Source organism: Dendrobates tinctorius, unplaced genomic scaffold (genome assembly GCF_039654945.1).
Source record: "Dendrobates tinctorius isolate UK_male_01 unplaced genomic scaffold, ASM3965494v1 ptg000016l, whole genome shotgun sequence".
NCBI classification, from domain to species: Eukaryota; Metazoa; Chordata; class Amphibia; order Anura; family Dendrobatidae; genus Dendrobates; species Dendrobates tinctorius.
In genome coordinates, this window is record NW_027361684.1 from 23,717,590 (window position 1) to 23,745,000 (window position 27,411).

The 27,411-nt window shown below is 40.5% G+C and overlaps 1 protein-coding gene across 2 annotated transcripts in view; it reads right to left on the reverse strand.

Moving 5' to 3' along the window:
• WSCD1 (WSC domain containing 1) overlaps nt 1-27,411 on the reverse strand; it is a 373,645-nt gene that overhangs the window by 143,147 nt on the left and 203,087 nt on the right. For both annotated transcript variants that reach the window (XM_073565577.1, XM_073565578.1), the window contains one exon: nt 23,671-23,786. In XM_073565577.1, coding sequence (XP_073421678.1) covers nt 23,671-23,786 — 116 coding nt within the window. The remainder of the gene's footprint in view (nt 1-23,670; nt 23,787-27,411) is intronic.

A 27,411-nucleotide genomic window follows, 5' to 3' on the forward strand; every position in this document is an offset into this window, starting at 1 on the left:
GGGAGTTCATCGGGCCTCAGTAGTGAAGGGGAAAATGAACTCACGACACATCTCGCCCGATTTGAGACGTGCTCTGGAAGAGTTCCAGGAGGACAAACCTGAGTGTTGTCCCAGTGGAAAGTTGTATGTTCCTGACCAGTGGAAGAAGAGAGTGATGTCTGAAGTTCATTGCTCTGCATTGGCTGGTCATCCAGGTATTTTTGGTACTAGAGATCTGGTGAGTCCGTCTTTTTGGTGGCCCACCTTGTCTCGTGATGTCAGGAATTTTGTGCAGTCCTGTGGGACTTGCTCCCGGTCTAAACCTTGTTCTCGCTCTAGTGGGTTGTTGATGCCTTTGCCGGTCCCCAGGAGGCCATGGACCCATATTTCAATGGATTTCATCTCTGATATGCCTGTCTCTCAGAGAATGACTTATTTGGGTGATTTGTGATAGGTTCTCTAAGATGGTTCATCTTGTACCACTCCCTAAGTTGCCATCTTCCTCTGAGGTGGTGCCCCAGTTTTTGCAACAGGTGGTTCGCTTGCACGGGATTCCTGAGAACATTGTATCTGACAGAGGAGTTCAGTTTGTGTCTAGATTTTGGAGGACTTTTTGTTCCAAGCTGGGAATTCAGTAGTCCTTCTCCTCTGCTTTTCACCCTCAGACCAATGGGCAGGCGGAGTGAACAAACCAGACCTTGGAGTCGTATTTGAGATGTTTTATTTCCGCTGATCAGGATGATTGGGTTTCATTTTTGCCCTTGGCCGAATTTGCTTTAAATAATAGAGCTAGTTCTGCCACTTTGATGTCACCTTATTTTGTAACTTTGGGTTTCATCCTCGATTTTGTTTAGGGCAGGTGGAGCCTTCTGCCTGCCCAGGTGTTGACACTGTGGTGGAGAGAATGCACCAGATCTGGGACCAAGTGGTGGATAAGTTATCTCTCTCCAAGGAAAAGGCCCAGCGGTTTTCCAACCGACATAGGACCATTGGTCCCCAGTTTAATGTTGGTTATCATCAAAAAATATCGCTATGAAGGTGGCTTCTCCTAAATTTAAGCCTAGATTTATTGGACCTTACAAGATTTTGGAGATTATTAATCCGGTCTCTTTTCGTTTGGCTCTTCCTGTCACATTTAAAATTCATAATGTGTTTCATAAGTCCTTGTTGAAGAGGTTTGTTGAACCAGTTGTTCCTGGGGTGGCACCTCCGGACCCTGTATTAGTTGAAGGTAACATGGAATATGAGGTAGAGAAGATACTGGATTCCCGTCTGGCTAGACGGAGACTCCAGTATTTGGTTGTGGAAGGGTTATGGTCAGGAGGATAATTCCTGGGTCTCTGCCTTTGATATTCATGCCAAAAGATTGGTGCGTGCCTTTCATCGGGCTCACCCTGATCGCCCTGGTGGCGTGGATGAGGGTTCGGTGACCCCTCCTCAAGGGGGTGGTACTGTTGTGAGTTCATTTCCCCCTTCACCATTGAGGTCTGATGAACTCCCTCTTCTGGTGAAGGAAGGTAGTGAAGCTGATTACAAAGCACCTGAGCAGAATGATGATGACTGGGTGACTGGAATTGCTGACTGGATATAAGGCAGCCGACACCCTTCTGCCTTGCGGGTGATTTCTCTGAGGGATTCTAGGAGACCAGTCTGATTCCTGCTCCTCAAAAGCTAAGTTTTCTGCTCTGCTTTTTGCATTTGTGTTTTGGTTTTGTTTTTCCTTGTTTTTCTGGATTTCTGCCTTTCCCTGCTGGGTGAGCTGAATTCCTTTTTGCTCTGTCTTCAGAAAATACCTGAGTACTGATATAGTCTTTTTGAAGCCTAGCGTCTTCAGGGCTTTTTTCCCTATCAGTCTGTTGGCTCTTGTTTTGAGAGGGTTTTGGCGGATTGCAGACAGCAGCTTTTCTATCCTGTCCTATTTAATTAGCTTGGGCCCCATCATTTGCTCAGCCTATCTTTCTATCTGTGTGAGTGTTTTTTCATCTTGCTTCACCGTCATTATATGTTGGGGGCTGCCTATTGCTTTGGGGTCTGCTCTGGGGCAGTTTAGATTTCCCTTACTGTCTTTAGGCTATGTAGTTCTCCGGCTGTGATCAAGGGGTCTAGGGCACCGTAGGAACCCCCCACGGCTACTGCTAGTTGTTGTTAGGTTCAGGGGTCTGCAATCCGATAGCTGCCAACTTCTCTGGTTCTCTGGACTTAGCTAGTATTTCTGTTTTTGCCTCCTACGGTGACTCATTCATAACAAATCTCCTAGGCTGACTGAGCACAAAGGTTTTCTTCTCTAACCTCAGTGCCCTGTGTGCAGTCAGTCAGCAGAGTAGATTTATTTCTTCTGATGACAAAGCACTTCTCCTCAACTCATGGAGGTCCATATACTTATGATACAGCTCCTCTAGTGCAGACACTGTTCTCGGAAGCGATTTCTTAAGACTACAGCGTATGACTAGGGTGGACTGCTGTTTGAACTATGTGATGGGGGATATTTTTATTACATGTTTGGAGAACCCCTTAAAAGGATCCATATTCCAAAGGTAGATTCTTAAATGTCTTCACATTTGCAATTATGTATGGCTTACAAGTCAATGAAATAAGTCAAATTACTCAGTATATCAAAGGCTTTGCTATGGTATAAAGTAACATTGATTTTCTGCTCTGAGTTAAGAATCTACAAATAATAGTTTCAATCAGTGAACTATTTATGGGATTTCAGTGAACCACCATACTTGACATGACTCTACGTTTCTAACATGTAAAGAACAGCTGTTTTAGAAAAAATAAGTTATCTTAGAATACCCCATATTGAATAAGAAGTATCATTTAAATTGGGCATAACTGTGCACTACTCAAATAGATTTCTCAAAACTAGAACACAGGAAGAAGACATTTTTCCTTGCATTTTTGTATGTGATTTTGCACGAATGCTTTTTTTGTCTCTTTTTTGTATGACATACAAAGATATACAGTGGCATGTAAAAGTTTGTGCACCCCTGGTCAAAATTACTGTTATTGTGAACAGTTAAGCAAATTGAAGATTAAACGATCTCTAAAAGGGCTAAAGTTAAAGATGACACATTTCCTTTGTATTTTAGGCAAAACATAATTATATATATATATATACACATACACACATTATATATATATATATATATATATATATATATATATATATATATATATATACACATATATATATATATATATATATATATATATATATATACACATACACATACATACACATACACACATACCGTATAGAATATATGTATATATATATGTATATATATCATATTTTAAAAGTTACAAAAAAGCAAAATGGGCAGAAACAAAAGGTTGAGCATGTTTGGAGATTTGTGTGCTCAGATAACTTTAACCAAGGTTTCAGACCTTAATTAACCTGGGTTATGGCTGGTTTGCTATCATTATTAGGAAAGGCCAGGTGATGCAAATTTCTCAGCTTTATAAAAACCCAGATTCCCCCAACCTTACACCAGTCAATGTACATAGATAGGCATGGGGTAGATAGTTTGATGGACATCTGTAAGATATACAGTGAAGAGCAAAAGGGTAACAATGTTTTGAACGTTTGGACTTTCAGGCTCCATATCTCATTATCCACTTCTGCTTTGAACTTGAGACTGCCATCAATTTATAGACAATCTTCTTGGATATCTCATGCTCAAATTTGACTTGCAACTATTTAGCATCTGATTAGTTATGCAGACTCTTGTATTGTCACTGCATTGTTACGGTTTTGCTTCTAAAGATCTAAATGTTAAATTTTATTATTTTGTTAGTATTTTGTAAATCCACCTTTTTGTTTTCAACACTGCCTGAATCCTTCTGGGTATGCTCTCGATCAGATTCAAACATGTGTTGACCGATATTTGATCTCAGGTCTCTTGTACACGTTTCCAAAATTTGTGCATACTGGTCGACTCACTTGAGTATGCATACAATTTTTTCTTCAATTCTACCCACAAATGTTAGGTTGTGTTTTGACCTGGGGACTGTGGGGGCCATTCCAGCACATCTACTTCATTTTCATTGAACCATTTCTTCACCAATCTTGACGTATGCTTCATGTTGTTGCCCTCTTGGAAAACTACGTCATCCTTTTCATACCCATAGTACTTGAGCGTATGAAGTATCCCATCTTGTAGGATACTCACATATATCCCACCATCGACCCTGGCAAAGTATCCAATGCCTTTGGCTGTGAAACAACCCCGTCAAGTTTCCTCCACCGAACTTGACATTTCCTTCAATTTTTCAATACATAATCCCCTTTTTCCCTTGTCTCTTTCAGACCCATTTGCTCCTAAAAGAGCCTGGTCTATTGACTTTCATGTCGTCGCTCCAAATCACCCATTTCAAATCTTTAAATGTCCACTTTTGCAAACTTTAACCAACACTTCTTATGACAATATTATAGTTGAGGCTTCTTCACCTTTTTTCGGGCCACCATTCCAGATTTGTGTAATGTGCATTGCATGCTGCTTGCATCGATGTCTGTGATCTCACTGTTATGAAGCATTCGAGCCACCTCCATTGCCGTGTTTGTTGCGCCAGAAGTGATAGACCTTGGGATAAGTTGACTTGTTGACTCCGATATTTTGTCTGGACATCTACCTTTTGGCTTCTGAATGGATGGACTGACTTCATTTTGTATTCTTCCAAATGTCATGGCACTCGCATGATGCAGTTTGGAAATTTTCTTGACCAAGAAACCGCTATCTTTGACTTGGGATGATGTTGTTTCTCTTTTATTTGGAAATCTTCCTCATGGCTGCACCTCAACCTTTCACTTGAGAATCAATCTAATAATATACGAAGCTTTTAAATAAAGTGAGAACAGGTTGTATTTTGTAGTATTCAGGAAGAAAAAGATTTTTCCACCGCCAGGAGCAAAACAGTAATAATGCAGTGACGTGACAAGAATCTGCATTACTAATCATATACTAAATAGTTGGAAGTAAAATTTATCTATGAAAAATCCAAGATGATTGTCTATAAAATGTTGTTAGTCTCACGATCAAAGCAATAGTGGATGGTGAGATATAGGACCTGAAAGTCAAAAGTTCAAAACATTATTACCATTTAGCTCTTCACTGTATAATTTGTGCCATGCATGTGTAGTTTACTGTACATGGATTAACCTAATAAACAAATACATGACGTTGGGTTCTCCGTATTTTTGATAAGCAGCTGAGGTAAAGCAGACTGATATTCACAGGCACTGGGTAGTGACTACGATGCTCATCAGAACCTCCAAGTCTCACTGCTCTCAGCAAGACCCAGCGACTATGATGAATGTTGATGTCATAACCTGGCACCTGTGAATAGCAGTCATTTTACTGGCTAATGCACCACAAACATCAAAAGTTTCCTGTTCAGCTTATTGGTTTTTAAAACAGTTTATCCCCTGTTGCCTACATATTCCTCACCTGTTCCGAGTCATTTTACTGCTATTCACAGATGCCGGAGACATCGGGGAATGTGGACTACATTGGACCTGAGTGGTAATATATGAGTGAGGGAGTGTCTATTCTTTTATTTCTGTCTTTTTAGGTCTTTCAGGTATCAATTTCTGGACTACTTCAGATTCGGTGGAATATACTACAACCCTGCATGGGATTTGTTTATTTTTTTAATAAATTGTTGAACAAGGGATAATTATTCAAATAAAGGGTTTTTGCTGTGTGTTTTTACTTTTTATTACTGGGTTAGTAATGGGGGTGTCTAATAGACACCTCTCCATTCCAACCCCAGGGGTTGATGGCTGCTGTGATTTTTGACAAGTTATAAATGTCATCAATCCCAACTACCATTATCCTGATTGCCAACGCATCAGTGCAATTGGGAAGAGCCTTCCAAAGCACCAGAATTGGCACATCAAGTGTGGTGCATTAATTCTCGGTGTGGCTGAGGTCTTGCATTTTTAGGCTGGGAATGGCCTAATAACAAAGAACCTCCCAGTCTAATAAAATAAGGCCACAGCTGTCTGCTTTACATTGGCTGATTATAAAAAAAAAATAGGTGGGAGTGCAAGTAATTTTTTAAATTATTTATTTATTAAAACCAAGCTAAAACACCTGCATAAATATACTTACAAGGCATGTCCTTTTTTTCAAGTTCGGACTTACCACATCTACAGTAATGCAAGTGTATGGGTAAATTCTGCAATGGGCAACGACTAATAGAATGGTATTTAACAGGGAGAAATGCAAGATTCTACATCTGGGCAAGAAAACAAAAATTATATCTACAGAATGGGAGGAATAGAACTAACAGCACGTGTGAAAAAGACTTGGCTATACTAATAGATCACAGACTGCACAAGTCAACAGTGTGATGCAGCAGCAAAAAAGGCAAACACAGTTCTAGGATGTATTAACAGAAACATGCAGTCTAGATCACCTGACGTAATTATCCTCCTCTACTCTTCCTTGGTAAGGCCTCATCTAGAATACTGTGTCCATTTCTGGGCACCACATTTAAAAAAAAACATTGAAAAACTGGAGCAAGTTTAAAGAAGAGCTACTAGGATGGTGATCAGACTGCAAACTATATCCTACAAAGAATGTTTAAATGATCTGGGAATGTTCAACTTGCAAAAAAGAAGGCTAAGAGGAGACTTAATAGCTGTCTACAAATATCTGAAGTGATGTCACAGTGTAGTGGGATCATCCTTATTCTCATTTGCACATGGAAACACAAGAGGCAATGGAATGAAAGTGAAAGGAAGAAGATGCAGAATAGATATTAGAAGAAAACTTTTTGACAGAGAGGGTGATCAATGAGTGGAACAGGCTGCCACGAGATGTGGTAAGAGTTCTGTTTCAATGGAAGTCTTCAAACAGAGGCTGGACAGACATCTGTCTGAGATGGTTTAGCGAATCTTGCATTGAGCAGGGGGTTGGACACGATGACCCAGGAGGTCCCTTCCAATGCTAACCTCCTACAATTCTATGATTCTACACACACAGTAAGCCACAACACAATTAAAAGGGTGTGCCAGGATTTATCTTTGTTGTTGCAGCTTCAGCCCCGCTTCTCCATTGATCTCTATTATACCCATGAATCCATTTTACATCTCTTCTTGCATTACTGCATCCAGTATGTATAAAGATAATAGCTTAGCGCGTCCTGTGTTTCCATGTTCTACAATCCCTATGGTTTCCCACATTATAGTATTTCCAAGCTCAGAAGCAGGACATATTATTATTATTATTTATTTATTATAGCGTCATTTATTCCATGGCACTTTACATGTGAGGAGGGATATACATAATACATACAAGTACAGTAATCTTAAACAATACAAGTCACGACTGGTACAGGATGAGAGAGGACCCTGCCTGCGAGGGCTCACAATCTACAACGGGATGGGTGAGGATACAGTAGGCGAGGGTAGAGCTGGTCGTGCAGTGGTTTGGTGGATCAGTGGTTACTGCAAGTTGTAGGCTTGTCGGAAGAAGTGGGTCTTCAAGTTCTTTTTGAAGGTTAACATATCACACAATGGTCAAATTAGTAAAATAGCAAAATGCCCCACCTTCAGCTGACTTAGGTTTTCTTTTTCTTTAAGGGCCAGAGCTAATCTCACTAAATTTGACATTTTTTTCTCCTATGTGTACTTGAGAAAAGTTTTATGCTTTGGTCTCCATCTACTTCATTCAGTTTTACAGCAGGTTATAGATTCTCTTTAAGCATCTATTGCAAGGAAACACAAGCAAGCACAGTACAATATATGCAAAACACTGTTACATTCTATAGCCGTGTGTCATGTGTGACACTAGTTGCTTATTAGCTTTCCACTTTTGCAACTGGAGAAGATCGATTAATTAATAGACATGTTCACAGTAGCATAAAGATTCTTAGTTTTGTGATATTGTAAATAGTAAAGGTAATGATTGAATTGTATGTTTCTATTTGACACCATATAAAGCAAAATTAACCTATTTAACAAGTGGAAATAAATACAAACTGGCTGTAGTTCAAATGTAGTCTTCATTCCAACAAAGTCTTAAGGAGAATGGTTATAGGAAATCCTGTGCCTGTGTCCTCCCTACCTCACATACTAGTTTCCTACTGTAACGTCTGTATAAAGGCAGTTAGTGGTGAGTACATACAATTTACTTCTTTGCTTCCTAGAAAAGGAAATATTTTTGTAAACCAAGAGGATGTTTAATAAAAGCAACTCAATAAGACAGAAAACACAAAGCTGCCATTAAAACGTTGGAAAAAAAAAACAAATCAGGATGATGCTGTACAGCAATCTACATGGGAAAGGACAAAAGGAAGAACAAGCAGCTCGGAAAATGAGAAAAACAATAGTTGTTTATTTTGGAATTAATAATGTCAAACTGTATGATTAATTAAAATGTGCTTGTCATCTTTCTTAACTTCCCATTTTTAATTACTTAAATTATCTATTTTGATATTTTAAGGGAACGATCAGATTAGCGTATAGCATCAGATGATTCTCTCTCGCAAGAGAATCGGACTCTATACGCAAATGATCCTCGGTTCAAACTCTGCTGCGAGCGTGAGCCGAGCGTCATTTTACTGTGATAAGTATCTCTCACATGCGAGAATCGGATCACAGGTCTTCTACAGTCGGCGTATAGCAGACTGCATTCAGATTACTTCAGAGTGCAGTCTGATGTTTTTCATTTACCCATAGACTTGTACAGGGGAGAGCCGTTCAATATACGCTGCAAATCGCAGAATGCAGCCGACTTGACATGAGAAAATAAACGCTAGTCGGCACTGCTCCATAGTCTAACATTGGAGCGAGTGCTATCCGATGAAACATCAGCTAGCACTCATCTGAGTTATATGCTGGCTGCTCGCCAGTGTGAACGGACCCTAAGGGGACAGGTAAGAGGGAAACTTTAATAGTAATGCATGCATATTGTTATATTACAATCTGATTATTTGTATAAGAGACAACCAACTAAGTATAATTATACAAAAACCCTCCTACTATTAAAATTTTTCTATATCGTGAAACACTTTTCATCTTGCCTATTACTTGAATAAAATAAATACTTAAAGCATCATTCCAGTTTTTTTTTTCTTTTTTATTACCTGTTTTAGTGCTGTAATGGGGCCAATAATCTAAGTTCCCTGCCCCTAGTATAATATTTACCTTTTGCCGTTTTCTGCTCTTCCCAGCACCACTCCGGTATCACAGTGGCATCTTGCCACCACAGCTTCTGCCTGACCGAACGTTAGAGGTAGCAGTCAAAAGCTGTCAATATACAGTGGGGGAAGTATTCGATCCCTTGCTGATTTTGTAAGTTTGCCCACTGACAAAGACATGAGCAGTCTATAATTTTAAGGGTAGGTTAATTTTAACATTGAGAGAGAGAATATGCAGGTAACGAGTTGATTAGGAGCGTCTAACTGGTCTGTAGGAGCCGGAACGCTTAATGATTGGTAGGGGATCAAATACTTATTTCTCACTGCAAAATGCAAATAAATTTATACAATGTGATTTTCTGGATGTTATTTTTGATATTCTATCTCTCAATATTAATATTAACCTACCATTAAAATTTTAGACTGTTCCCATCATTTTGTCAGTGGGCAAACTTACAAAATCAGCAAGGGATCAAATACTTATTTCCCCCACTGTAAGTCTATGGGATCTTTGTTCTGACTCTCATAGGTCTTACAATGAGTTGTGACTTCCGGCCCTCCCAGCAAACACTGGAGCGAATCGGAAGCTCACAACCGGCTGGAGACTGACCAGAGCAGTGCCGATAACAGATGAAAATGGCGGAAAATGAGTATATGGCTAGGGTCTGGGAACTTACATTACTGATATCACTCCAACGGTAAAATTAAAAAAAATATATATTAGTGGTGCATTGATTTACTCCATTTTATAAAAGAAATAATATGTAGTCACGTATTATATAATTTATAATGACTAGAGTTGAGCGATACCGTCCGATACTTCAAAGTATCGTATCGGATGGTATCGGCCGATCTTTAAAAAAAGTATCGGTATCGCCGATTCCGATACCGGAAGTCCCATTCAAGTCTATGGGACTTCCGGTATCGGAATAAGAAAAACCCTTTCCTGCCCTTGTACAGCCTCTCTGGGGTCTGTACGGGCCTTTCGGGGGGCTGTGCCGGCCTGCCAGGGGGTCTGTGCAGGCTCCGGTGGTCTGTGCCGGCCTGCCGGTGGTCTGTGCAGGCTCCGGGGGGCTGTGCCGGCCTGCCGGGGGGCTGTGCCGGCCTGCCGGGGGGCTGTGCCGGCCTGCCGGGGGGCTGTGCCGGCCTGCCGGTGGTCTGTGCAGGCTCCGGGGGTCTGTGCAGGCATCGTCCGATGGGACTACAAGTCCCATCGGGCGATGCCTGCTACCATGACAGTGATTGACACATTAGCCAATGATGGGACAGTAGTAGTCCCATCATCCGGCTAATGTGTTAAATGTAAAAAAAAAAAAAAAAAATTACATGCTACATACATACAACATGCATACTACATACATGCTACATTCATACTACATACTACATACATGCTACATTCATACTACATAAATACTACATGCAACATACATACTACATATATACTACATGCATGCTACATACATACTGCATGCTATATACATACCACATATATACTACATACATACTACATGCATGCTACATGCATGCTACATGCTACATACATAACACATATATACTACATGCATGCTACATACATACTACATACTACATATATACTACATGCATGCTACATACATACTGCATGCTACATGCATGCTACATACATACTACATATATACTACATGCATGCTACATACATACTACATGCTACATACATACTACATATATACTACATGCATGCTACATACATACTACATGCTACATACATACATATATACTACATGCATGCTACATACTACATGCTACATACATACTACATATATACTACATGCATGCTACATACATACTACATGCTACATACATACTACATACATACTACATATATACTACATGCATGCTACATACATACTACATGCTACATACATACATATATACTACATGCATGCTACATACTACATGCTACATACATACTACATATATACTACATGCATGCTACATACATACTACATGCTACATACATACCACATATATACTACATACATACAATACATTCATACAATACATACATAGACATACAGTACATATAACATAGAGTAACATACTTACCAATACTTGTCACATTGTTCCCCGAAGCCATTGTCTTTTCCGGGATAAATATTAACATAACAAACCACAAAAATACTCACCCACGATCCGAAGCAGTCCACGAGTGTGTCCCACGACGATCTTGGGTAGAGAACTGCAGCATCAGATGATGCTGCCGTTCTCTACGGGCTGCAGGAATCCAATGACGGAAGGTAGGTATCCTTCCGCACTGTATTCCTCCGCCACTTAAAAAAAAAAAGTCCCTAGTCTCACTTTATGCCATTGCTGTGTGGGAATTTCCCACACAGCAATGGCATAAAGTGAGACTAGGGACTTTTTTTTTTTAAGTGGCGGAGGAATACAGTGCGGAAGGATACCTACCTTCCGTCATTGGATTCCTGCAGCCCGTAGAGAACGGCAGCATCATCTGATGCTGCAGTTCTCTACCCAAGATCGTCGTGGGACACACTCGTGGACTGCTTCGGATCGTGGGTGAGTATTTTTGTGGTTTGTTATGTTAATATTTATCCCGGAAAAGACAATGGCTTCGGGGAACAATGTGACAAGTATTGGTAAGTATGTTACTCTATGTTATATGTACTGTATGTCTATGTATGTATTGTATGAATGTATTGTATGTATGTAGTATATATGTGGTATGTATGTAGCATGTAGTATGCATGTAGCATGCATGTAGTATGTAGCATGCATGTAGTATGTATGTAGCATGCATGTAGTATGTATGTAGCATGCATGTAGTATGTATGTAGCATGCATGTAGTATGTATGTAGTATGTATGTAGCATGTATGTAGTATGTATGTAGTATATATGTAGTATGTATGTAGCATGTAGTATGTATGTAGCATGCATGTAGTATATATGTAGTATGTATGTAGCATGCATGTAGTATGTATGTAGCATGCAGTATGTATGTAGCATGCATGTAGTATGTATGTAGTATATATGTAGTATGTATGTAGCATGCAGTATGTATGTAGCATGTATGTAGTATGTATGTAGTATATATGTAGTATGTATGTAGCATGCATGTAGTATATATGTAGTATGTATGTAGCATGCAGTATGTATGTAGTATGTATGTAGTATATATGTAGTATGTATGTAGCATGCATGTAGTATGTATGTAGCATGCATGTAGTATGTATGTAGCATGCATGTAGTATGTATGTAGTATGTATGTAGCATGTATGTAGTATGTATGTAGCATGCATGTAGTATGTATGTAGTATGTATGTAGCATGCATGTAGTATGTATGTAGCATGCATGTAGTATGTATGTAGTATGTATGTAGCATGTATGTAGTATGTATGTAGTATATATGTAGTATGTATGTAGCATGTAGTATGTATGTAGCATGCATGTAGTATATATGTAGTATGTATGTAGCATGCATGTAGTATGTATGTAGCATGCAGTATGTATGTAGCATGCATGTAGTATGTATGTAGTATATATGTAGTATGTATGTAGCATGCAGTATGTATGTAGCATGTATGTAGTATGTATGTAGTATATATGTAGTATGTATGTAGCATGCATGTAGTATATATGTAGTATGTATGTAGCATGCAGTATGTATGTAGTATGTATGTAGTATATATGTAGTATGTATGTAGCATGCATGTAGTATGTATGTAGCATGCATGTAGTATGTATGTAGCATGCATGTAGTATGTATGTAGTATTTTTTTTTTTTTTAACATTTAACACATTAGCCGGATGATGGGACTACTACTGTCCCATCATTGGCTAATGTGTCAATCACTGTCATGGTAGCAGGCATCGCCCGATGGGACTTGTAGTCCCATCGGACGATGCTTGCACAGACCCCCGGACATCAGCACAGCCCCCCGGCAGGCCGGCACAGCCCCCCGGCAGGCCGGTACAGACCCCCACAGGGTGCACAGACCACCGGCAGGCCGGCACAGCCCCCCGGCAGGCCGGTACAGACCCCGGGCAGTCCACACAGCCCCCCGGCAGGCCGGCACAGCCCCCCGGCAGGCCGGCAGAGACCCCCGGAAGGCCCGAAATGACGGCGCATCATGATGCGCACACACCGCGCATCATGATGACGTCAGGCCGTCAATCAACTGAACTTCCGATTCCGATGCCGAATTCCGATATTGAAAAAATATCGGAAGTCGGTATCGGAATTCCGATACAGCAAGTATCGGCCGATACCCGATACTTGCGGTATCGGAATGCTCAACACTAATAATGACGCATATGTAGATGATAAATGAATGACAGGTCAGCAGTGAGGGAAAGAATATTACACCCTTCTGTGTTTTAGGACACATTGTATGTGATACTAAGAACACATTGGGTATTTTGCCTTTTTATTTTACATTTATGCAGGGCATTCTAGTTGCCATTACATAGCAGCCCTGTTACACGGGCCATATTATGGGTATTTTCTGGGTCCCTGGGGCTATCAATAAATATGCCCCTTACTTAAGGTACTGTCACACTAAGCGATATCGCTAACAATATCGCTATAACTTGTGACGTTATAGCGATATTGCTAGCGATATCGCTGTGTCTGATACTTACCTCCGACCGGCTCCCCCGCTGGTTATCGCTGATCGCGTGAGAACGTCCTGGACCGCTTCCCGTCGTCAGCTTTCTGCTGTGGAGACAAGCGACGCGTGGAGCCGGGCGGGAGGACGCAGGCTCGCCTAGTGTGACAGGTAAGTAGCGTCCCCCGACCCCTGCGATGTCGCTGGTGAGATCTGCCTGTGTGGCAGCTCACTAGCAACCACTTAGCGATGCACCAGCGATCCTGACCACGTCATATCGCTGGACGGGATCGCTGGTACATCGCTAAGTGTGACAGTACCTTTACGCATATTCTGCTAAGTGGGTTATACAGGGAATAACTATAAAGTTCTGATTTTCTCAGGTATGCTGACATTTGCTGCCCTATTATAATCTTCCATGAGGTTATTTACACAAATGACAATCCAGTTCACCTGATCAATATTACTTTGGCTCTTAGAGGGGAGTCCGTACTAGAATTCCCTCCTACATGAGGTCCATACATGCTAATAGGGCATTTGTAAAAGTGAAATGACTCAGTCGGTCTGACAAGTAAATCATAAGTAAAATCTAGATTTGGTGCAAATCCCTTCATATCACCCAGTCTATCGGCCACATCACTAGAGCGGCAGTGGATGGGAGCTTGGAAACTTACCTCCTACTTGTCGGCATCAAGTGCGCTCCTTTTGATTAACTTAACCTGGCTTTACATCATATGTGCATCACACCGCAATAATGACATCATGCCAAACCGGCTAATTAGAAGAAGTGCCGCCCATGCTGGAAGGTAGGAGGTGGATCTCAGGACTTCCATCTGGTGACCCCAGAATACTTACATGGCGGATGGACTAAAGTCCTGTTGATTAATTTGCATCAACTCTAGTAAAATCCCTATGCATTTATATAATAACATTATCATGAGCAAAAACTGATACTGAAAATCCCAGAACACCACAATGAATCATATTTTTATCATTACAAATGGTTCTCATTCTGCTTGTAAACTTCCATGATTATATTCAAATTCTGCACTGAGGATGGAAATGCTCCTGCCACTAACTAAATAAAATTTACACATGTTTATTACGTGCCAAAATTCATTTTTCTATTATTTACTCTGCCTATTCCGATACGCCATATATTTCTACTTTAAGCAACCAGTGCAAATACACTTTGCACATGAATATTTTTTTTGCCTTTTTGTAAAAATACGCTATGCAAATAAATAGGAAATGAAATGCAAAAACATACTTTGATATGCAGCTCCATCGCCAGAGAATGCTGCATGATTAGCAGATGGTGATATGCATCCTAATAAGAAAGCTACTGAGTGCATCAAATGCCTGGGAGAAAAATTGTTATAAAAAACGTTTACATGAACATATTGGGATCTGGTGGGAAAAAATAGTCTGCTTTGCATAAAATGACTTTAAATGTACTGCGCTCAATAGAGGATCCTGCAAAATGTGGTGTTCCAATAGCAAATTACAAGATTTTAATGCCATATGCACCTGATGATTAATAAAACGCGAAACACAGGAGAAAGCTCAACAATCAGGGTTTTAATCATATGGCATATGAAAAAACAGGAATTGTCATGATGTATCAAGATTTCTCTGAGAGCATCACTCAAGACTGTTGTCTAAGAAGTAAGGTTTCTCCTTGCGGAGAGTGACATGCCAGCTGTGGCTTGTCAAGGTAAGGAGACTTATTCGCCGTGCAATGCTCCTCTGGGAAAATAATATGCAAATTGCCTCTTCAGAAAGAAAAAGGACTTTTACTGTACAGCGCCACCTATTGGTAGTAGCGATCCTACAAGTCACAATCAACCCTTTAACGAGTCTTGTAGTATGACTTAGGATACAAGCCAAATCAGAATCTCAATTTGCAGACACGGTGTTTCGAGCTGTTGGCTCTCGTCAGTGCAAAGTATGAGATCTGATTTGGCTAGGTGAGAGGCTTGTATCCTAAGTCATACTACAAGACTCGTTAAAGGGTTGATTGTGACTTGTAGGATCGCTACTACCAATAGGTGGCGCTGTAGAGTAAAAGTCCTCTTTCTTTCTGAAGAGGCAATTTGCATATTATTTTCCCAGAGGAGCATTGCACGGCGAATAAGTCTCCTTACCTTGACAAGCCACAGCTGGCATGTCACTCTCCGCAAGGAGAAACCTTACTTCTTAGACCCTAGTCCAGAGCCTCTCACCTAGCCAAATCAGATCTCATACTTTGCACTGACGAGAGCCAACAGCTCGAAACACCGTGTCTGCAAATTGAGATTCTGATTTGGCTTGTATCCTAAGTCATACTACAAGACTCGTTAAAGGGTTGATTGTGACTTGTAGGATCGCTACTACCAATAGGTGGCGCTGTACAGTAAAAGTCCTTTTTCTTTCTGAAGAGGCAATTTGCATATCAAGACTGTTGGGAATTTTACTTTTTCTTCTATTGCCCTTCAAATGTATTGTCACACTGATGATAGTTGAAAGTCATGTGGAATTTACTGGAATTTTCCAGAATTATTGACAAAAAATGGGAAATATGTTAATGTATACATATATATGTATACTTACAAAATGCAACAATATGATCTACCTATTAAATACCTTACCTAGTCCAGCACTGCTCTAAAGATACTATAGCCAATCACTGGTGTCAGCGGTGATTATATGAATCATGGACGGAGTCATCACTGCAGAGCCATCGGGGACCTCTGCAGTGGAACAGTTGGAGTGATCGAAAAATCAGTAGGATATTATTTTAACACATTTTCATGTAATCATTTTTTATTAAGTTTTTTCTCTTGTACTTTGTACAAAAAACAAAATGAGTCCCCCTTTTTGAGCCAGTCATTTCATTTATACAGCTTCCATTGGGCAGTTGTCTGAAAAGTCCAGCCTCTGCCCTGCTCGGCCCCCATCTTTATTAAAGTCAGAGGCCGCAAGATGAGGTTTTAATACTAGAAGATGGGACCATCCGATTTGGGTACACCTTGCTGTAGTGGGATGGCTTTTCTGCTTTTTTTTTAATCAAAACACTGTAAACTAAGTACCCTATATTATGTACATGCACTATTATTTACTTACTTACTGCAGGGTATAGGATCATTTTGTTTTCATAAGGTACTGTCACACTAGGCGATATCGCTAGCAATATCGCTATAACTTGTGATGTTATAGCGATATTGCTAGCGATATCGCTGTGTCTGATACTTACCTACGACCGGCTCCCCCGCTGGTTATCGCTGATCGCGCGAGAACTTTCTGGACTGTTTCTCGTCGTCAGCTTCCTGCGGCACTTCCTGTGGAGAGACGAGCGACGAGCGTGGAGCCGGGCGGGAGGACGTCAGGATCGCCTAGTGTAACAGGTAAGTAGCGATCCCCGTCCCCTGCGATGTCGCTGGTGAGATCTGCCTGTGTGACAGCTCACTAGCGACCACTTAGCGATGCACCAGCGATCCTGATCGCGTCATATCGCTGGTCGGGATCGCTGGTGCATCGCTAAGTGTGACAGAACCTTTAGGCTTTGACTGTTTAATGGCCACAGTGTGAATGTGCTTCTACACAATGCACATACACTAACTTAAAGGGAACCTGTCAACAGGATTATGCATAGTAACTTACACACAGTGTCAAGTCGGAGCCATTATACTGAGTAAAATGATACCTTGGGTTGATGAAATCCGTCTTATGGTTGTTCTTTAATCTTTGTTTTCTGTTTTTTATTAATGAGACTCTCTTTTTTTGTTTTCAGCCATATCAAAATAAATGTGATGTTATACTGTATGCTTAAAAAAAAAATGTTGTGGTTGCCTGATTTTTCTACTATTTCTTCCAAAATCTATTGGTTAAAATGAACTTTGTTCGTGAGAAAACACCTTTATATATCAGATATAGAAAGGCAAAAAAAAAAGTTTTGGCCATCTGGTATTGTGGCTCAACTCCATGCATTACAAGAGAAAGTTCTGACAACTGTCCTGTAACTTTACTACACTATGCACCTCTGGACTCATCACTTGACCAGCAAAGATCACTATCTTCTACAAGTAAACAATTAGTTCCATTCAATGGCTGCAAAGTCTATTAAAATCCTTTTCCTCCTTCAAGCATTAAGCTGTAATAAATGTAATGCCCCTTTAAGTCTTGCTTAGGAAGCAATATATGCTTAATAATTAGATCATTTAATTCAGTCCATCTGATTAACTGTTTTATTTCTTTTGTTCCGTAGTTCCAGGGCATGCAATTAAAAAGAGATATCCAATTTGTATTCTAATTACATATAGGGGCGCACATGGAACTGCAGCTTGTGCTGTAAAGGACAAGCTAAATTACTGTCCTGTACTAGCAAAACATTTGTTATAATTGCCAGTCGGGATTGTACGGAGACATTTTCTTTAGTTTCTATATTTATTCATTTTTTTAAACAGCACCATATAACAAGCTCATAAGGTGACCCCTGTAAGGAAAAGGTTGACTTTTCAGTTGACAATGTATGAACTATAGTTTCTGTACCTGGTAAATTGCCTCTGTCAGCGGACAACACTAATTAACACGTGTCAGATTTACCTACATGACTGAGACTTATGGATGCTGATATCATTAACTGTATTCTATAAATATTCTATAGAGTAAAGATCATTCTTCAATCCAAGGAAATAGCACAGCATTACCAGCTGAGATAAATCTTTGCTTCCATTAATCGGGATAGTTCTTCTATAGAAGTAGTACCAAATCGCAAAATACCCTTGTAACAATGACATCTAGACATTTATGAATTTCTATGAAAACAGAGAAAGATTATCTACAGGCATGCAATTGTTTTCACAGTCCAGGAAAGCACATCAAACTATATTTTCCTATTTAAAGGACCATCACATCATCAAAATTTTATACCGTGCAGTATAGGTTTTTTTTTCCAACTGAGTCCTATGGACAATTTTGGAGCCTTCTTTCAGTGGTATGCATCACAAAACCTTCAGTCAAAAGGCTGCACAGAGTCTCAGCCTGAAATGTCTACTATCAGGGCTTGTACACAAGACAAATTATATCGGACGAGTAATATCTGTGGTTTTCATGGATAGCACAAATACCTATGATATTTTATGGGGCTGTGCACATGTCCAAAGTTTTTTCCAGGCACCAAGTGGTTCTTGGAAAAAAAAAAAAACGGAGACATGTCCGGTTTTAATCCAAATATCAAAACCAAAAATAAGCAATTTGAGTATATGGGTACATGAAAAACATCAGATTGCACTCGTATGACACTGAGTGCAGTCTGATTTACACAGACTGACAAAATAGAGATTGTGGAGAGACTTTATCTCTTCAACTCTGAGAAAAAGTGATGCCATTTAGATCAGCGTCTGGGCCAGGTAGAAGGGAAAGGGAATATGCCATTAGGGATGCGTTGATAAGGGGAAATTCTAATTTGTCTGTTCATGTTGATTTTCAAGGAAAATTTGATTCACAGAGAAGCTATTCTAAGCAAATAGAATGTCCCTTATTATGCACTTTCTGGTCTTTTTTATGATATGTCTACCTCCAGACCAAAAACCATAGTAAACATAAGATGCAAGAAATAAGAAAAATCCTTATACTAAGGCCGCAATGTCTTCACATTTCGATGTGTGCTGTAATCTACGACACAAATTCACAGAACTATCCTGGCAGCATAGGATGTGTATTTTATTCCTTAGGAGATAATAAAATAAGCCCCTTCAGAACAGAGTGTGCCAGGAGAATACATACAGTCTATTGTTTGCCTATCTGAAGCAGGGGTCCTCAAACTTTCTTAGTTTGAGAGCCACATTTAGCTCTATGAGAGAATCATGAACCACATCCAGGACCCTATGGGCAATAAAATCCAGGTTAGGCCTTCCCCACCAACACAGTAGTGACACCCATAACTCCCAATATCGGTATAATGACAATCAAAGCTTCCTCAAAGAAATCACACAAATGCAGAATGCTTAGGGTACTGTTACACTTAGCGATGCACCAGCGATCCCGACAACGATATAGATCGTTGGTGCATCGCTAAGTGGTCGCTAGTGAGCTACCACACAGGCAGATCTCACCAGCAACATAGCAGGGGTCGGGGTCTCTACTTACCTGTCAGACGCGGTGATCCTGACGTCCTCCCACCCGCGTCCACGCGTCGCTCGTCGGCGCCACAGGAAGTGCCCGACGAGAAATGGTCCTGGGCCTTCTCGCGTGATCAGCGATAACCAGCAGGGGAGCCGGTCAGAGGTAAGTATCACATGTAGCGATATCGCTAGCAATATCGCTGCTGCGTCACAAAACCAGTAACGTTACAGCGATATTGCTAGCGATATCGCTATGTGTAACGGGGGCTTTACATCCAGGGGTTTCCACAGTACCATCATTTGGTAGTCTCACATCAGACATTTCCATTACATTATCACATACAGCTTCAAGCAACTGTCTAACTGGCTATATCATCCTATCTCCAGCTTACCATATTTATTTCTCCAACCCCAGGCCAGTATATGCAACTTCCAGACGTGCCCTTTTGTGAGGCTATTCACAAAAGTCTTCACATATGTTATACGTACTGCTAATGCACTAAGGTGGCAGAATCCAGTGAGCCACACTTCATGGGTCCGTGAGACACAGTTTGCGGAAGCCTGATCTAGAGCATAGTGTTGATATTGTGTCTTATATTGACCACTAGAAGTTTAAAAGAACTTTCTTTAATTTCCCTACCCTCTGCTCTTTTCGTCCCAGTCTACAGAGCCAGCAATACACGCTAGATTAACGTCAGCTGAACCATGCTGTGGCTAATCACTTGGCCGATACACATCTCAGATGACTGTCCCATACACAGTAGTGCTTGTTTGTCTGCGTAATCCAGTTTTCTCTATGAGAAAGCCACCAACTGACAAGTTGACTGGCAGCTTATCTTCAGTAGATCAATGAGTTCGGCAACTCAAAATCGGATATTCGAGACCAACATCTCTAGCGACCATCAGTTGGAAGGCGTTCCTATACACATTAGATCGTCAGTTGAACCAATCGATATCAGTAGGTTCAGCCAACCTAAGTCTGATGTACATGCTTAAACATGAATTATCATCCTGTAGCCCACATCAAAACTAAAATATGTAAAGATTCCTTTTTATATAGAAAGCCCTAAAAATACATTATCATAACACAATAAGAATTACTTTGGTCAGTTTTATCATATTTTCTGATGACACACTGAATAAGCTAGAGATCAAAAACACACTACCTATGTTGGCATATTCCAATTATAAAGTCTGTTTGTGCAGATCTGGGCAGTATTTTAAAAATAATGTCTTTTTTTAGCTTCATTCAAGTGCTTTAGGCTTAAATAAACGGCTAAAATAAATGAATGATTAATTATTTATGTGACTTACACTAATATATATAGAGGAAAAAAAAGCCAGGGGAAAAATTGCCACAAAATTGACCAAAAACACACTGACAACACAGCATCAACCTAGCCACTGCTGCAGAGGTGAATTATTCTCAATTATGCTGGATGTAATGTTTCTTTGTTCAGTAGGTGATGGGACATGAGTCATTGTTTCATATGATTTTCTCTGTTGACTCTTGTTGCATGTTAATTTGTGGAATACCTGCTTATTACGTACTGGACCAGCCCCCTTGGGTGAACTAGTTTGCACAACTTGAATGATAAATGTGCAAGATAATTGAACAATTGAACAATGAGGGATTGCCTCCACCCACCTGCCGCAATCCTGGGGGAGAACACACTGAATGAGAGCTGTGAAATATAAAAAGGGGGCTGCCTCTATCTCCAGAGAGATTCTACAGGACATCAGCCCAAGGAACCAAGGATACAGCAGGTGTAATACAGATTTGGTCCACTGCCCATCAATGAACCCTTGAAGATGTTTGGAGAACCCAGGTTGGGGCAACCAGGTCACCTGGATACATACCTCAATGTGGTTGGTTAGCTTTCAAAGCTTGCCACTACCTCCTTTTTGTGGTTACCTACCAAAAGCAAGGTGCTAATGGTTAAGGTAGTTGGCCCCGGATGCCCCGAAGTCACATTGGTTCTAATCCTCCACTGAGAAAAAAGGGTTAGACTTGGTCATTTGCACCATCTTGTGTACCTGCTGGGACTACTATATGTTGTTGTCAGCAGGAGTTGGATACATATGCTACGGGCGTGGTGTTGTGAATTCGCTTTCTGGCCTACCTCTGGTTACTGGTGAAGGTAGTGGAGTCGCGAGTTCTCTTTCCGGGCTCCCTCTGGTGGTTATTGGAGGTAATGGAGCTGATCTAATTACCAGAGGCCTGCCACCTGATAATGAGGACGATGACTGGAGATCTGGAGTTTCTGACTGGATTTAAGACAGCCGACTCCCTCTATACCTGCTGGTGGTTTTTTCCTGCCTCCTGAGGTCTTAGTTTCAAGCTCAGTCCCTGCATGCTCAGCTAAGTGTTCTTTTGCTATTGTTCACATTTGATCTGGTTTTGCCTATTTCAGTTTTGTGTGGTCAGCCAGCTCCGGCTGGGGCTGTGCTGAATTTCCATCCTTATGTTACTGCTTGTGCCAGTTTGTTTTTGTCCCTTATTATATTGGCCTCTTTTTTGCTCTGCTTTCAGAATATACCAGAGTGCTGATATAGTGGGCGAAGTCTAGTGACTTCAGTTTTTTTCTATCAGACGTATTGGGCATTTTTTGCAGGGTTTTTTGCGTGATTGCAGACAGAGTCTTTCCTGTCCTGTCTAGTTAGTGTGGGCCCCATCGTTTGCTCGGTCTATTTTCCTACCTGCGTTTGTGTTTTCATCTTGCCTCACTGACAATATATGTTTGGGGGCTATCTATACCTTTGGGGTCTGCTCTGGGGCAGTTTAGATTTCCCTTTTCTTGCTTTAGGCTTATTTAGTTATCCGGCTGTGTTGAGGCATCTAGGATCATCGTAGGTACGCTCCACGGCTACTGCTAGTTGTGTGGATAGGATCAGGGGTCTGCAATCCGCTTAGTTACCAACCTCTCTGGTTTTCTGTGGCTTAGCCTGGACCTGCTCTCCTCCTCGGTGACCCAATCATAACAGAATCACCAGCCGGGATAGAGGGAGTCGGCTGTCTTAAATCCAGTCAGAAACTCCAGATCTCCAGTCATCCTCCTCATTATCAGGTGGCAGGCCTCTGTTAATTAGATCAGCTCCATTACCTCCAGTAACCACCAGAGGGAGCCTGGAAAGAGAACTCGCGACCCCTCTGTCAATACAACCATCTCCACTACCTTCACCAGTAACCAGATGTAGGCCAGAAAGCGAATTCACAACAGCGTGGTATCAGTCATCTGGAGGAGCATTTGCTGTGACTGCAGACTATACAGGTACTACTGTAGATAAAAAAGCTGTGAACCAACCAGAAGTTTGGAGACAGTGGGTATCACCTGGTATAGGGGCAGTGGAACTACCAGTCCCTGGATTGGAATCTTGTGGACTAGTGGCATCTCATAGTGGCCATCTACCTGAAGTTGCTATAAGACTGTGGACGGGAGAAGTGAAAAAAATTGCATCGTTAACCTGCCTAGGTGATTAATACGTCCAACAACCTTAGATTTTCACAGACACCGAACAAGATGCTTCAGGAAAAACAATGCCAGCATTTTCCTGAAAAATTCTGTGCTTTAAAAAGTCAGCAGGTACATCAGCATCTGAAAGACGCCTTGTGCACATAACGTTATAAAGAAATCATTACATCCTTTTATTTGAGCACAAATACAAACTTGTTCTGAGGATTTTTAAGAGCCTATTACCAACCTTGCTTGATCTTCAGCACAAACTGCATACAGCATTGATGAGCCTTAGAGTAAATGTTTCTTATGTGATTTAACTATTGTTTAATCACCCAAAATATAAGAGCTTGAATATCAGTAAATTTCACTTACTTTAGTAGAACAGAAATCCAAGCATAAATTTGTAGACAGGTTGAAGAATGATGCAGGAAATATGTGACTTCCATTTTCTGGGGCTCTAAAGCATCCTCGGTAGGTAGAATTCCTTCCTATAAGAGAAATTAAAACAAGGACCTTATGAAGTCATATTGAGATGTTGCACCTTCTTAAAGTGGACCAATCACCATTGAATTCTGCTTTATTTAAAAGTAATCTGTCTGCAGGTTTTTGCTATATCATCTGATAACAGCATAATATAGGGCACAAGACAATAATTATAGTGGTGTTGCTAATTAGGCATGTTGCAGTTAAGATAATCAGTACTTTATGTGAAGGGTATTAACCCTAGAAGACCTTAACTCACAGGACCAGCAGTCAAGCTAATCTGCATAACACCGCCACACCACTGATTGGCAGCTGTACACAGGAAGCTGCCAATCAGGGCTGAGGGTGGGGTTATACACATACCAGAAGTCTTAGCCCTGCCACAATTACATCAAATAAACAAGGATCCCATAGAAAATACAACAAGCAGTCCAATAAGTGATACACTGATGCAGAAAGGCGCTCTTGCCCTACATTATGCTGCTCTCAGATGATATAGAAAAAAATCTGACAAATTAACTTTAAGAAGCAGGGTACAATATTGTGCTTAATTGTGCACAAAATATTGTGTGTGTGTAGCCGAATGACAGGGTCAAAAGATATACTGGGCTCATACTTATCAGAGCGCAGTAGGCAGATGAAAACTCGGCACTCAAAAGGATGAAGCAAGTCGCGCCCACCATAGTGCTGCATACATGATTCTCCCACAGCTACCCTACAAATCCACACCAAACTGATGAAGGATCGGATCCCGGGCAAAATTATTAAATATTCTGGATTTATTAGATTGTATGAATAAATATTTCCTTTGTTTCCCTTCATCCTTTTGAGTGGAGTTTTCACCCACCTATTGTAATTTGGAACCCTATTCAAGCCCCAACCCGTCAGTATGTAGTGAACTGTATCATCACCTATCAGTGAGCTGTAGTCAAGAAGTTTAGTGAAAGTATTAATTTAACCATTGCTCCCATACAGACTTTTCTTCAGTAGAATTGAAACTTCCTCAGCAACTTTTTACCTCTGTGTAAATTGACAAGAAGGTGGTGGCATCAATTGTCTAAACCAAACTGCGGCAGCAGATGAGACTTTATTACTACATACATGCTTTCATCCATTAGAATATCCCTCTAAGCTGAGTGCATTTCCTATTACCACTAGTGATGAGCGAGTATACTCGCTGCTCGGATTTTCCTGAGCATGCTCGGGTGTCCTCCGAGTATTTTGGCGTACTTGGAGATTTAGTTTTCGTCGTCTAATCTGCATGATTTGCGACTTGTAGATAGGGAATTCCCACTTGTATTCAGCCTAACAAACAGGCATTCCCACATGTATTCAAGCTGTCTAGCAGTTGCAAATCATGCAGCTGAGGCGACGAAAACTAAATCTCAGAGCACGCCCTCGGAGGACACTTGAGCATTCTCGGCAAAACCCGAGCAATGAGTATACTTGCTCATCACTAATTACCACACATCAAATGTTTCTACCATTTTTGTGTGGGACCACTACCTTAAGGCCTGTTTCACACTTCCGTTTTTTGCCGTCAGTTAAAATCCGCCAATTTTTGAAAAAACGGATCCGCCAAAAAAGGGGCAGATCCGTTTTTTCCCCCATAGACTTACATTAGTGGCGGATCTTGACTGACGGTCGTCCATCCCACCCGTTTTTTGACGGATCCGCCAAGATTTTAGCGTCTCCCGGGCGGATGAGACGGACCCTGCAACGTTTTTTTTCTTTGATGGTCCGCTATCTTGAAGTGCGCATGCCCGGAAGCTTTACTCCGAGAACAATTTTAACCATCCCGTTCTGGGAGCAGCGAAAATCTCTCTCTCTCTCTTTTTCCAGGCTGCGGCTCCTTTAAATTTCCAACTTCAGCGGATCCGTCAAAACAACGGTCCGGTGGCATACATTGGTGTCACCATGGAAATGGATCCGTCTTTTGCATTTTTCACGGATTTCAACTGACCAAAAAACGGAAGTGTGAAAGAGAAATTAAGGAGAAATATACTTATTGGAAAAGAGTGCATTGAAAAAGTAATGGAATGTAAGTGATAGCGGAGGTACAAAACCAGGAAACATGCAGGTAGGAATATTATTCTCCTCCAACAGCTATTTTAAAGCAAAACAACAAACTGCATTTTATAAATGACAACCCCATATAGAGCAGTAATGGATGTCTATGATTGATTGCTGTCACAAAGAACAATAATATCTTTATACCAATGGAGGTAATAACTTGTGTCTCAAAAACAGAACAGACTTTATGTTTAGTAGGTAAAAGTCACCAGCGCCATTCATCTTTATAATTTGCATAGAATTTCAAGAAAACATTATCTAAAGTCAAGAATCCCAGTTAAAAGGAGTTCTCCACTTTGTGCAATTACAACTTTCAACAACTTCAATTCCAAAAATGCTTTGGACACTGTGCAAAATATAAAAATGAAAAAAAAAAAAAAAATTAAAGTGCAAAAATTTGGAAATGTCTTGCAGTCAAATTTTATTCACAATGGAACATAAATCACAGATCAGAAGTTGCAAGTTAGATATTTTTGCATTTCATCTGAAAAAAATAAGTAATTTAGAAATTTATGACAACACAAGTCCAAAAAGTTGGGACACAATTAACAAAAGGGAGGAAAAGAAAGAGGAACTACTGAAAAATGAAAGTCACATGACTATGTTAGAGAGGCAGAGTTTCTAATATGTTCAGGGGTTCATTAATCTGTGAACAACTGCATCTAAAATTGTGGAACAATTTCAGAAAAATGTTCCTCAATGTAAAAATTGAAAAGACTTGGAATATCACACCATTACAAATTCATAATATCAAGAGATTCAGAGATTCTGGAGAAATCCCTGTGTCCAAGGGACAATGCCTATTGTCAATATTGGATCCTCATGATCTAAGGTTCCCCAGGCAGCATTAGCTCAAAAACAGCTAGCGGAGGAATATTTCCAGAAATCACTGACTGAACACTTTTCACCATGCAATCTACAAATGCAAGTTAAAGCTCCGTCATGCAATCAACACAAACCAGAAATGATGCCACCTTCTCTGGTTGAAATCTCATTTAAAACGAGGCAAAAAAGAAAACTTATGTGTTCAGATGAATCAAAATTTTAAATTCTTTATTGGAACCATGGATGCTATAACCTCAACGGACCATCTAACTAATTATTAGCACATAGTTCAAAATCTTCCATCTTCTGATGATATGGGGGTGCATTGGTGCCTTTGGCATAGGAAGCTTTCACATTTTGGAAGACACTATTTATGGCTATATAGAGGTTTCAGAACAACGTATGCTACCATCCAGAAAATCTCTATTTCAGGGAAGGTCTTACACATTTCAAGACAATGCTAATCCTCATATTGCATTCATCACAACAGAACGACTTTTCAGAAGAAGTGTTCATGTGATGATCTGGCAGCCTGCAGTCCAGACATTTTGCCAACAAAAAACATTTGGTGCATTATGAAATTAAAAATACAGCAAAGAAGACCCAGAACTGTTGAGCATCAACAAAAATGGGACAATATTCCTCTCTCAAAACTCCAACATCAGATCTCCTTACTTCCCATACATTTAGACTGTTGCAAGAAGAAGAGGGGATCCTACACAATTGTAAACA